At 42.9% G+C, this 12,493-nt stretch overlaps 1 protein-coding gene and 1 long non-coding RNA gene across 2 annotated transcripts; one reads left to right on the plus strand and one right to left on the minus strand.

Moving 5' to 3' along the window:
• The first annotated feature begins 6,207 nt into the window (after positions 1-6,207).
• On the plus strand, positions 6,208-8,390 carry LOC147316770 (uncharacterized). Its single transcript, XR_015131731.1, has 2 exons — positions 6,208-6,700; positions 8,065-8,390. It is a non-coding gene; the product is annotated as an uncharacterized LOC147316770 (long non-coding RNA).
• Positions 8,391-10,487: 2,097 nt separating this feature from the next.
• Positions 10,488-12,070, minus strand: LOC147316771 (fatty acid synthase-like). The gene is made up of 4 exons (XM_086312827.1): positions 11,720-12,070; positions 11,491-11,589; positions 10,799-11,050; positions 10,488-10,671 (listed from the first exon to the last, which is right to left on the minus strand). The coding sequence occupies exons 1-4, from the start codon at positions 11,807-11,809 to the stop codon at positions 10,534-10,536; spliced, it is 579 nt and encodes a 192-aa protein (XP_086168953.1). The 5' UTR covers positions 11,810-12,070; the 3' UTR covers positions 10,488-10,533.
• Positions 12,071-12,493: the final 423 nt, after the last annotated feature.

The raw sequence follows: 12,493 nt of genomic DNA on the forward strand, positions 1-12,493 counted from the left end.
CCAAATTACATTCAAGCTATAATTTTTGAGAAGGTTCATGACATGTAGGTAAAATATTTTCCTCTACAAAACTCTAAATGTCCTTTGGCATCTTTGCTTTTTTTAAAAAATTAGCATACATCTTTAAATTAAATTAAAAGTAAGAAATATATGAAACTGATGTTAACGAGGCAGCTAGTGACTAGCTGAATAAAAAAAGTGCTGATGAGTCTTTGCGGTCACATGAGGCTCAGCTGAAGGAGATGGTGAGGAAAAGGTAACGGAAGGAGAGATGATGCAGAAAGGCACAGAGTAGGTTTCCTCCATTGTGTCTTCACTCCTGCAGTTTGAACTGGAAAGAACTGGTGCTCCATTTGGTTGTGTCACAGTCAAGCATGGTGCGCTCTGTGAAGATCACATTCCCTTCTGCATCTATCAGGATAATTGTATTGGTTCTGAATGGATAACAATACAGAGAAGAAAACAATTGTAAATTTAATATCTAATAAGTATGACAGTGGTTATGAAAAGTCACTTTTCAGACACTGTTTGCCGCTGCCCTGCTAAATGATGTTTTGATAGCTTTGGAAAGGACTAACCCTCTGACCTTTTGGCTACAAGAGAGTGTCTGTACCCAATAATCCAGTGTTTCATTGCTGTGGAGGATTGATTACACTGGGGATTTTTTGTGTGTGCCAAGAGTGCCTAGCACAGTAGTGTAGGTGGAGTTTGGGTGCCCCCTCGAATCCAAGAAATATATTATTATTTGAGGTCTGTCAATTCAAAGCTGCTTTTTACCTGTCCATTTGGAGACAGTAAAAACTAATATTCTTAAAATTCTATTCCTAAAATTAAAATCACAATTCAATTTCAAGTTAATAATATACAATCTTTTGATTTGACTAAAGCAGAACAATATTTAAAGAAATTTAAAAGGCCTTCTGGGTTTTGTTTGTTTGTTTGTTTGTTTTTTTGCTGTATTATGCTTTTAAAAACATCAAAATCCACAGTCAGATTACAACAAAAACAAACAAGAAGCACTCTGAGAGCGCAAATTGTATTCAATTCAATTCAATTTTATTTATATAGCGCCAAATCTGCTGCGACCGGTTGGGCTGAGAGAAGGAAGACAGGATAAAAGATTGTATTTTATCTCTATTAATATTCATTGCAGATGCAGATATGGAAAGCTGGAGTCTGTGTCGGGATCGCCAAGTAGCTGTTCCTGGTTCTTGGTTCTCCGGCTGTTGTACCTGTGTAGTTGGTGCACTGTCCCACAACATCACTCATGCTCAAGATTTACACAGGGCCAGATACCTACATTCAAGCTACCTTCTCGTAACAGCACAGTGATACAGAATTTTAGGATTTGTTTTAATAATGCACAAAAGTATTACAACTTAACTCTTAAAAATGTTAATCAAGAAACTGGGTTTTATGACGTGCAGCATGTCATAGCACGTAAAGCACGTGCAGTGCTTTAATTTGCTTCTCTTGCTATCTATGCATTTTTTCTGATACCTTCACAGGTGTTGAATAAACAAATGTTTGACCCTCACACAGAGCAGCTGTGCACGTCAAATAATGAGAAGTGCCACAACTTTCAATGTGTTAATGCATCAACTTCACTTGCAGCACAGGTGGTGGACTTTAAAGAAGGGTAACAAGATTGAATTGTGCAACAATGCTGATGAAGTGAAGAAGCTTCTCGGATGAGAGGTGAAACGTCTTCAAGCAACTTAAAGAAGTCCAGACGCTTTTCTTTACAAGCTCCTTTGACTACGATGACCTGAATGACTGAGAACCTTCACAGACAACAATGCTGATTCTGTAGTTTATTGTATGACACCGTTATGTTTCCTTTACATGAACTGTGGGCAGTAGTAGCACTGATGTTGGTCGCTATGGTATTTGTAACTGTGGGTGTTCCTGTAGGGCTACGCGTGAGAATTCACAAATGTGCTGTTGCAACTTCCTCAAAAGCTGCAGTTGCTGCAGCCTCTGAGAAATACTCACAGATTGATAGGTATGTTATGGAGCCTCGCAAGGCACATTGAAGAAAAAAAATTTGAACATGTATTTTGCGAGATGAAGATAGTGCTCAGTGGAAGGGGAAACACTCGTGGCTAGGTGTACTTTGATCTGGTGGTCTTTGTTGCATTCATTAACAACCAGCTGCAGTACTCTGTACAGCTTTACAGGTATTGATGGAAGCATGATAAATGCAAAGAAAAAAACTCTCAAGATCTTGCAAAACATTTGTGGGATCTTGCAAAAGTAAGTTTTGACAGAATTTGTTCTGTTTAGTGTGGTGCACAATAGCAATTTTCTAAGATCACACTTTAGCAATAAATTGACTTTGTGAAGTCCTTTATCATTCTTATTGTCATGGGCATATCCTATTATCTTTTTTCTATACATTAGATTTTATTTGTTGTCCCGTATACCAATTTGTCATTCTTTGTGAAATGCAGATGCATAAAACAGTTCTATGCAAAACATGCATGCTACTTTCATGCTGCACATTCTACAACAAACACTTATTTTGTGTGCATTTGTCTCTTTCAAACAGGTGCCGGTCCTCACCTCTGCAGTGCTGCCGTCTCCTGTAGCGCTGCATGGTTCTAAGCTAAGTTTCCTTTCCTTTTTCTGTTCTCTTAGATTTGTCCTCAGGTTGGAAGTGTCTGTGTTGTGCAGCTGGTCTGGTCTGTCTCTAGACAGTTCAGGCTGCACCCACTAGTTAAATGGTGGAGGCTCACAGCGACATACTCAACACACAAGTTTCTGAACTCTGCATGAGGGTTTCTCCGACGAAGTGAGGGCCGTGAGGCACAGCTCCCCGTCCCCCGGTGACCCTGCTAGGTCCACCTTCTTAGGGAAACCCTCTGCAGAGGAGCTGACAGAGCCAGGAACTTGTGAGTTGTGTGTGTCCACTCAGGCATCATTCATGCTTGTTCTGTAGGCAGTTCCTGTCAGAAGGAGGAGGCGCAGCAGAAGCATCGGGGGGCGGAAGACGGTGCCTCAGTGCCTCTCTCCTTCTGACATTGTTAAAGAAAACACAACAAATTTATAATTATTTATAACATAAACGAGGGAGCGCTGTTTACAGATACTGAGAAGTATAAAATCTGAATCCTTTCTCTCGTTTGCTCTGAGGCGCGGGGGGGCAATATCGACAAGTCGATCAACATCATCTACAGATACATTTGACATCTCGAAAAATGTAAATTGCCACTTGATTCGTCCATTTGGTTGAAAAACCCGACCGTGAACAAGGAGCGAATATCACACCGGAAACTAAGCGCTATGCGCCGGAAGTAGCATATGCTAAGGCGCACACAGGTCTAAGTTATAGGTCTAAGTTCCCCATAATGCACTGGGTGTTTCTTCTTCACTCAACATGTGTTAGTAGACCTCTCTGCATTCAGCCCGTCTGCCCCTCATCTATCGATGGATGTTTGTTAGAGGCTTTGGTTCCCACTGTCGCTCACAGACGGTCACCTAATGTTTCCCTGTGTAACTGCAGGGTCTTTGCCTTATAACATAGAAGTAGCTTGAGGTAACTGTTGTTATGATTTGATGCTGTGTGTGTGTAATAAAGCTCCCTTACTGACAGTGGGTCACCACAGCTTGTAGCTCCATGTATTTGATGTGGCACGTTTGCCCTCGCTGACACAACCCTAAAGGGATTTGTGTGTATGAATAAAGTTTATTGTTCATACAGTTCATTGCCGTATGTCTATGAAAGGCTGAATGAGGGTTGTAGCTCCCTCAGCAGCTGTGGAGCGATGGCTCGTGGTCACCTGATTCAGCCCTGGAGATGTGGTTGGTTAGACACGCTGCTTTAGTTGGACACTACAAACCACACTCACCTGTTTACACAAACACATACACACCTTTTGTGTTACAACCACCTTGTTACACTCAAACACCAGATGATGCATCTGAGCCAACTAAGGATTCACTGAGACTGAAGCTCGAGATCATAAGAATTTGAGGCTCAGCTGATACAGTATCATAGGACAATCCAACCATTGTATGTCAAGAGACTATAGGCAGTAAAAGCTCCATCTGGAGGAGGAACGACGTGGTTCAGAGCGTTGCCTCCTGCAGCTGGTGACATGTTCAGATTTCAGCTCTGTCGGTTAGAAAGTCTGTTTTTGTTTTTCATCTGTGTGTTGCTCTTTCATCCTTTTGTTCTTCCTCTTTCTTGCATCAAGCTGGCTGACTTCACCACTGATGAGGTAACCATGAGCAGTAAGCCTCGTGTCGCTCACAGTTACATTTAACATAGTGCGATAAACACACTCAGTCTTTATAAGGTACATCCTCTAAAGGTTCACATAACAGACAAACAGGATAATAAAAATAATCTGGTTCTCTGCAGCGTCCTCAGATGAACAACACACAACATTATTAGACGTCTCAGTATTTGTTACACTGAACACAAATATAAACACAACACTTTTGTTTCCATGAGCTGAACCGGATCCTGACTGGTTTTGCGACATGTGTGTCATTGTGCTACACATGTACGGCATATTTCAGAGTGGCCTTTTATTGTGGGCAGTCTCAGACACACCTGTGCAATATTCATGCTGTCTAATCAGCACCTTGACATGCCACACCTCACAGGTGTGGCATGTTAGACTACTTTTAATTAACTGCTTCAGCCCACTTACAATGAAAATGTAACAAAAAATCTTGTTCCTGACCTGTGCAGTATGTTAACACTATTGGAAGTAAAAATAACTCTAATTTTGAAAACACAACTTTCTTTCTTTCTTTTTTTTTTAATAAAGCTCTGACTTGTATTATGAGTCTGTGGTCTGGGAGAGAGTCTGTAACTCTGTCTGCAAAATACAGGATATAATGACCAATGTTGGGCAATTAATTATATAGTTACTTCTTCAAAAAAGTAACCGAGTTATGCAAACAAAGTTTTTTGCAGCTGTTTACCTAAAAATGTAGCCAAGGCGTTTTTTAATTAAACATTTCAAACTATTTACAGAACAATCAGCTGTTCTGCATCAAATCTGATGCCACACAAATTATTTTTGCCACTCCAAAAAATAATTTGTGTCCACTATGAGATGAAGGAGAACAACAGCCTGATACCTGCAGGACAACAGCAGATGTATCACTGCTGTAACACCTGTAACATTCAGCAGTCGCCTCATTGTTCTGACACACACAACAAAACTGCTGACTACACTACACACTCACTACATAAGATTTGCGCTAAACGTCGCAAATCTCTCACATCTCCAAGCACCGCCGTCACTCCTAAAACTTCCTCCCGTTTCTAACCCTTGCCATATAATTTTTGATTGGTCCACATGGTACATTTTTTTTTTTTTTTCTTAAATGACATCAGAAACAGCAGTATGCGACATTACGTGATGGCAGAGCTTCAGTTCATCCTTTGTCATTTTTTTTTTTTTTTTTTTTTTAATAAATAGGACAGGGGGAATGAATGAGAGAAAGAGGGGGAGAGAAAGAAAGAAAACCACAGGGGAGAAGAGACGGTGAGAAGGGGGGGGAAGAGAGAGAGAAAAAAAAAAAAAAAAAAAAGAACTCCTGGGTCACCTGTATGGAGAAAAAAAAAAAACAAACAAAAAAAACAAACAGAGGAGACAGCAAACAACAAAGAGCAACATAATAATAGAGAAAACAAAGCACCATCACAATAAACTAGCTAGCCATAGATATCAATATTTACTAAATAATAAACGATATTGTGCAGCACGCAAGATAGACAGCGCACAGTGTGCTTTGAGGTAGCAGCCAAGAAAGCTTTAGTCCGCGTCTGTGAATACCCATGTGTGCATACCTGTGTGGATCAGCATGCTTGCATTCCAAAGGTTTCTCCATGTAATGATCTGCTAGGGAGTGTGGGGGGGCCACAGCCCCGTCCTCCAGGGTGTGAAGCGGGTATGGAGGAGATCAAAACTCCAGACATCCAGAGGCCCCCAGAACACAAGAGACCATGGAAGACCAACAGAGGGGCAGCCGCGCCACTGTTCCAGTAAGAGCTGAGGAGAGTCCCAGATGAGGGCTCGCCCAGCAGCCGCGGAGCAGAAGTCAGGGGGAGTTGCAGTGACGCGCCCGTGAGCTCCGCCGGCCCCCAGCTGCGCCTGAGTGACCGAGCCCCAGGCCGAGAGGCCGGGGGCACCCCACCTCCAAAGGGGCCCGAGCGACATGGTACATTTTTCCACCAATAGGAAAGGGTGGTGGGGTGTTGTTTTTGCTCACAGGCTTTCGAGCGTTTTCCTTATAAAACGGCGTTTTCACCGTTTCTTCCCGCAGTAAATATAAACAACGACAGTATTCAGGAAGAAAACCAAACATTGCAGATATTTTTATCATAACTCTGGTTGTACGCGGCCGATCAACACAATTTAAAAACTGGTATAAAGTCCACACTTTTCCCGTCAGTTGTTCCGTCGGTCCTGCTCACATCTCCAATGGTTGTACACGTTGTCATTAACGTGGCTTCACTCCACATCAGCCGCTTTGCTAAAACACCGGTGTCGGCGCATAAGGACGCGTCAGAGCCTGACAGCGACGTTGATTAGCTGCGTATATACGAATGTGAATCGCGTGATTGGCTGGACTACGGGATAAGGTGGCCTCGTTCTAATCCTATACGGGAGCAGCCAGTCACTGACTAACACTGCAAAACAGGATTGTTAAAGTTTTCATTTTAATTTCAATTCAGGTGAATTTTTTTTTTTTTTTTTTTGTGCGCGCAACGCAGATTTTCTGTGCAGAGACCGTGCCAGCAGTGCGCAATTGTGTACGCGCGCAGCTTAGAGGGAACATTGCTTGCGAGTGTCGGGTCTTTTGTGTTTGTAGAAAATGTTTCATATCTCTGAGTTCAGCTCATGGAAAACAGGAGCAAAAGCAAAAGTGTTGCGTTTATATTTTTGTTCAGTGTAAATGATAAAACATCAGGTTTGACCCAGAATACAGTTTGGTCCACATGGTGGCGCTGTGAAAAGTGCGCGCTGTACTGGTGGCACCAGTGTCCCCAGCCCACAGACCAGTGCTGCCACTAATCGAGTTTCATTAGCAGCATCTAAATGCTGTTTAAAGGTGGACTTCATCTGTCACACAGGAGCAGTTTGGCTTCGCTTTGCTTAAATAATGACCTGGTGTATTTCTGTATACACACCTGCTAAGGATCAGGTGACTTTTATAATAAAAGGTTAATACGTGAAACCTTAAAAATAAAAAGAGCTGTTTTTAGCAGTATTTAGGCTGCAGTCTGTGTATTATGTCCATGATATTCTACATTACAGTAAAAACAGTAATTATATAAAGAACAGATGGATCAGGATCCTGTCTGTGTCTTTACTATGATCTCAGCTGATAATGAGGCTTGAAAGAGACATGTTTGAACTTTTGCATTGATCAGACAAATAAGCCTGCATGTTTGCATGAGCTTTACCTTTAACTGTAAAACATGAAGCCTTTATTATTAAAAAAACAAAACCCTTTTGGTGTCATACAGGTAAGAAAGCAGCGAAGCGTTTTTCTCTCTAACAGACCTTTCATCTGTTTTCTCTGCCGTTGCTCTGATGGGACCTGCAGGGTGTTTTTGGTGACGTGGAGGTTTGCACAGTTGCTGCCTGTGGTGTGTGTAGAAATGTTCATGTTCTAGTCCCACTGTGAAGCACATAGACGTGTCCTGACTTCCTGTCTGTCCCACACTCTGTTGTCTCTGTTTGTTGCTGCCAACAGTACAAGTCATCTTTGCAGATTTTACTGAATTAACAAAAACATTTTTACTGAAAGACTTATTCAGTAAACACGTTTGTTACACTGAGACTGAAAAAGAGATCCCTGTTTACGCTCATAGAAAACGAGCCTCTGTTTTACTTTATTGAAATCATTTCTAATCACAGACAGGATCAGCAGCGTGCAGCTGCAGTGAGGTGTTAGTAGAGGAGCTGTGTTTGTGAGCTGTAGTCTGGATCAGGTCTCTGTGGGAGACTCGGGTTACAGTACTTCTGAATATCACACAGCACATTTCTTCAGAATCGGTTGCTGTTTGCTAACATTTGACCTTTGCCCTTTTAGGCTGCCCTTCTGGCGCCCGTCGATGAGGACTTGGGATCTGACAAGAAGCAAACTGGGGGAAGCAGCAGAGTACCAGACTTCCCTCCTCCAGCAGGCCGGGAGATCTTGTTGCGCACCTGTGTGCCGCGACCAGCAGCGTACTCCAAGGCGCTGCCTCAGCGGCTCTTCTGTGTCCTGATGAGGGAGGAGTTTAGGTTGGCCGGAGCCTTTTCCACAGACACGTCCTTCTTTTAAGTCCTGTGAACAATTCACACCTGGGATAAAGATAAGTGAAGGACACAGGATGGAGACTTTCACATAAAACAATAAAGCTGAATTGAACTAAAGTGAATAATTTGAAAATGACTCAGTGTTTTATCAGCGACACGTTACCGCAGCCTTTTAAGATCACTGAACCTGTTACTTCAAAAAACAACATGTAATGTTGAAGGGGACAAAGAGTTAGTTCATGTTTGACACTGATGTTAATCAAAACTTCCAAGATCCAGGTTGAATAAAACAGCATTAGGTGTGTGATTTCACTCTGCTCCACACACCTGCGTGCTCCAATCAGAGACACCAGAGGAACAGGTGATGAATGTGATGGGGAAGCATACGCAGGTGTGACATACAGAGCCGTGGGAATTACAGGACATTATTACTGTTGATATATTCTCAGCGATCAGCTGTTAGTGAAGAGCATGAAAACCTTACTGCACGTCGGTCAGCTCAACTTAGCTCGCTGGATAATTTACTTGTCAGCTTGAAAACATTTAACTTTAACAAAATGTTCACCAACACGGGTCAGTGTAGGTCACTGAGTCATCCTGCACACTAGCCCTGCCCCGCCCACCTGTGTTTATACACCTCTGCAGCCCCTCCTCCTTCAGCCGGGACATTTGTTCTAGCCTTCATTCATAAACTCGGCTTTCTAACATGCAGCTAAAGTTCAGTCTGCATGCTCGACCCACATACTCCTGGTAGCTGAAGTGAAATACTGCTGTGCGTAAGGGTCGGGCGGGTGACCACGTCACCTGGTCATGGGGTAAATGCTGCGGCCGGGTTCAACTCTGACCTGAGGCCCTTTATTTCTCCCTCCCTGCTTTGCTGTCTGGTCTTCATTGTGCTATTAAATACAGACAAAAAAGTTTGTTCTCCTCCTTCCATCACCACCTTTGTTGCATGTAGAAAAGTGTCATATAGAACCAGTCGTTACTTTAATGGTCTGAACTAAACGGTCGGGTGGCGCCAACAGCGACTAAGAATTTTCTGGGCCAACAGGATTTGTGTTTCAGTCCCTGATAAACTGACCCATCCTCTAAAAAACAAAACCCAAAAACTATATTTACAAGATAAATGATCAGAAATAGTAACGACAACAAAAGCACAGGAATCATAGATCCAACGGGACAGGCTCGTTACAATGAAGGAAAACACTGAGCGACTGTTGAGGCCCTTATTAGTCCTACAAAACATAACAGAAATGTTACAATAAAACACAGAGGCCTTTATTGTCACGTCCATCGTACTGTGACTCCTCAGCACATTCATCTCCAATCAGCAGCTTCCTTCACTGACCCAATCACAGGTCTCAGGCCAGCTGTTGTACTCAGGTTTGGATTATTTGCTGAGGTTTTAGATCTCTGGACCAAAGCCTTTAAAAGGAAACAGTTTCTCAGAGGTTACATCAGTAAATATGATCTCACTGTTACAGTGATCATTCACATCTCTGATTAACCTCTGAAGAGACACATTTGGTCCTTAGCGACGCCTCTGTCACAGGCGTCTGTCAGAACAACAGCGTGTGTTTGACACAGTCCATCATGAAGAGAAGCAGTTTTTCTTCTGAATTAGTGAAATAACTGGTCTGTAAATTACAGTAACACGAGTGTCATTGTTAAAACACAGTTTATGAAACACTTAATTTGTTGTTAACTTATTGACAACGTAAACATTTGCTGGTTGCCACTGTAACTGATGACTGTGTGGTCACATGACTGAAAAGTAAACAAATATCACAAAATAAAGAAATGCCTCCAACTTGTGTTACGAGTAGTTAGTGTGCAGAAACACGGCTGCAGGGTCAGCCCTCCCTCCACAGTCGCTCATCAGGCTGGTCGCAGCGCGTTTGCCTGTCTACTGATGTCTGCATGAGCAGAAACACCAATTTGAGTGATGTTATGTAATTCAGGATTCAATCAATGTGTCAGTGTTTGTTACTTTGATACATTAATTTTTTAACCACGTTATTTTGTTGTGGGATGAACTTCTGCAAACAACAACATATGGCAACAAAAAACAAAACTTGCAGTTGGAATCGATGGAGCTGTGAGATGATGGGATGTCGACTGGTTCACTAACCATTAACATTTGGGATATTAGGATAACAGTAGCGTGTAAACATAAGCAGTGCAAACACTTCCTATAACGACACATTGACAGTCTAGTTTGGGGAAAGCTGAGGAATTAGGGTGAAGAGACGGTGGATGTTTAACCCTCCCTTGGTTTGACAGCTCGCTCAGCCAGCGAGTTATGAATGATGTTCTTGATAGACTCCGCCCCCGCGCCTTCTAGGAAAGTGTGGTGATCTCCCTTGATGACGTGGACCGACATCTCGCCATCACAGACCTGAAGAAAGACGCAGTACACAGTTTGAACATTGGAAGGCTCAGACAGAGTTTATAGAAACACACACAAGCGCACACACGCACAGTGAAGATAAGTACTACAGACTGATGTAAATGTGCATCGGTACCTCGCTGAGCTTATAGTCAGCTCCCAGGTTTTGCTCATATTCGCTGCTGGTTTCGGCGCGCAGCAGCTTCACGCTGCCGTGGTATTTTGCAGTAGGTACATATGCATCAGCAGCCTTTAGCTTGTAGTAGAAGGCGGAGGCTGCAAAGTGCAGTGAGTCTCGGTCGATGTCCTTGTGAGCGGAGGTGATTAGGTCCACGGCCACACTGACGCGTGCATTCAGGTCTGACAGCGGGAGCAGAGTCTCCAAAAGCTGTAGGATGTAACCATGGAGACGACTGTAAGTTCATAGCAAACGTTACCGCGTGCTCGCGGAGATATTGTTGTTTTCAGAAAAGTAAGTGACACATAATTAATGAACATCACAGATCTTATGTATATGAAAATGCAAAATGAAGATGTTTTGATATTCAGGAGTTACAAATGTCAGCTTTCAGTGAGAAACTGTACGAAGGTTTGATTTAACCGCATGTTTTACTTTAGTCTTCATAACAGCTCCAAACATCACATCATTGTTGAGTCAAACCTGCACCACACACAGACTGTGCTGGAACAGCAGCTCCAGACTGTGTTACAGTCACCATCTTTACCTTACAGGCGCCGTGAGGCAAAAGCTCAGGTTGTGTGGCCTTTAACGCTGATGCCACATAAAGGAATACTTGTGTGTGAACCTGTGGGTCAGAGACAGTATACCTTGTTGTATTCAATGCCAGTGAACTGCTGGATGAAGGCACACAAGGCTTCAGTCTCAGCCTCAGACTCGTTGCCGGGTGTTAGCTTGGCTCTGTAGCTCTGCAAATCAAAAACACAGTTAAACCTGTTCACATGCAGATCATGTGACCAGAGCTCATCCTTCAAAACCAACATCACACACGCTATACAGCATATACATGAAATAAAGATGCGCGAGTGTTTCTCTGACCTGTGTGTACGCTGCCACATATGAATGTGAGCCATCAAAGAGAAACAGGAACTCCACAGGCTGATTCTGGGTCTGCAGCTGAGAGCACATTTCAAATGCTACACAGGCACCAGAAGAATATCCAGCGACTCTGTACGGGCCGTCCGGCTGCACCTGCCTGACGCAGCTCACGTAGTAGGCAGCCAGGGACTCAATGCTATCCAGAGGAGCAGCTGCAAAGGAAACACATGAGGGGAGTTAGTTTGGCTGCACAGTGACATAAACAGCTGATGCACAACATGTGAGTGACAAAGGTCTGAGAACAGAACCACAAACTTTTAAACTGTGAAACAAAGAAAACATGAAATCACATCAGGTCTTTGGTTTTCCTCAGGCCATTATGGAGGGAGCTGTATATGTACAAGTGTTTGTAGTTTCACCTTTGAACAGTCAGACTTTCAGCTTTAACACATTTTGCTGTTTAACAGTTACACACGTTTTGATACACATGATTGTGACACCTGGTGAGGACGCACACTCATCATTTGATGACAAGTAAGGACACGTAGTTTCCACGATGGTTCAAAGTGTTGATTTTGTGTTTTAAAGTTTTTCTCTGTGACTGTAAAGTCATTTTAATATGAGCCCCATTATGCTGACAAACCCACGCAGACGATGCACACAGCTCAGCAACACCAACAAGCCTGAAACTCAAATGACATGAAAAGTTATCCATGAGGCGCCAAAACACAACAACAGCTGCAGCAAAGGCTCTTTGTACTGTAAGATGAAGAT

This window comes from Aulonocara sp. 'chitande type north' Nkhata Bay, linkage group LG12, assembly GCF_057382095.1.
Source record: "Aulonocara sp. 'chitande type north' Nkhata Bay isolate Kocher_YH1m ecotype deep benthic linkage group LG12, A_spYH_male_GT1.1, whole genome shotgun sequence".
NCBI lineage: Eukaryota > Metazoa > Chordata > Actinopteri > Cichliformes > Cichlidae > Aulonocara > Aulonocara sp. 'chitande type north' Nkhata Bay.

Coding starts and splice junctions, on each gene's coding strand:
- LOC147316771 (XM_086312827.1), bottom strand. CDS start 11,809: ATGTGCTCTCAGCTGCAGACCCAGAATCAGCCTGTGGAGTTCCTGTTT. Junction 11,590..11,719: donor ATGTGGCAGCGTACACACAG/GTCAGAGAAACA, acceptor TTTGATTTGCAG/AGCTACAGAGCCAAGCTAAC. Junction 10,672..10,798: donor CTGACTATAAGCTCAGCGAG/GTACCGATGCAC, acceptor GTCTTTCTTCAG/GTCTGTGATGGCGAGATGTC.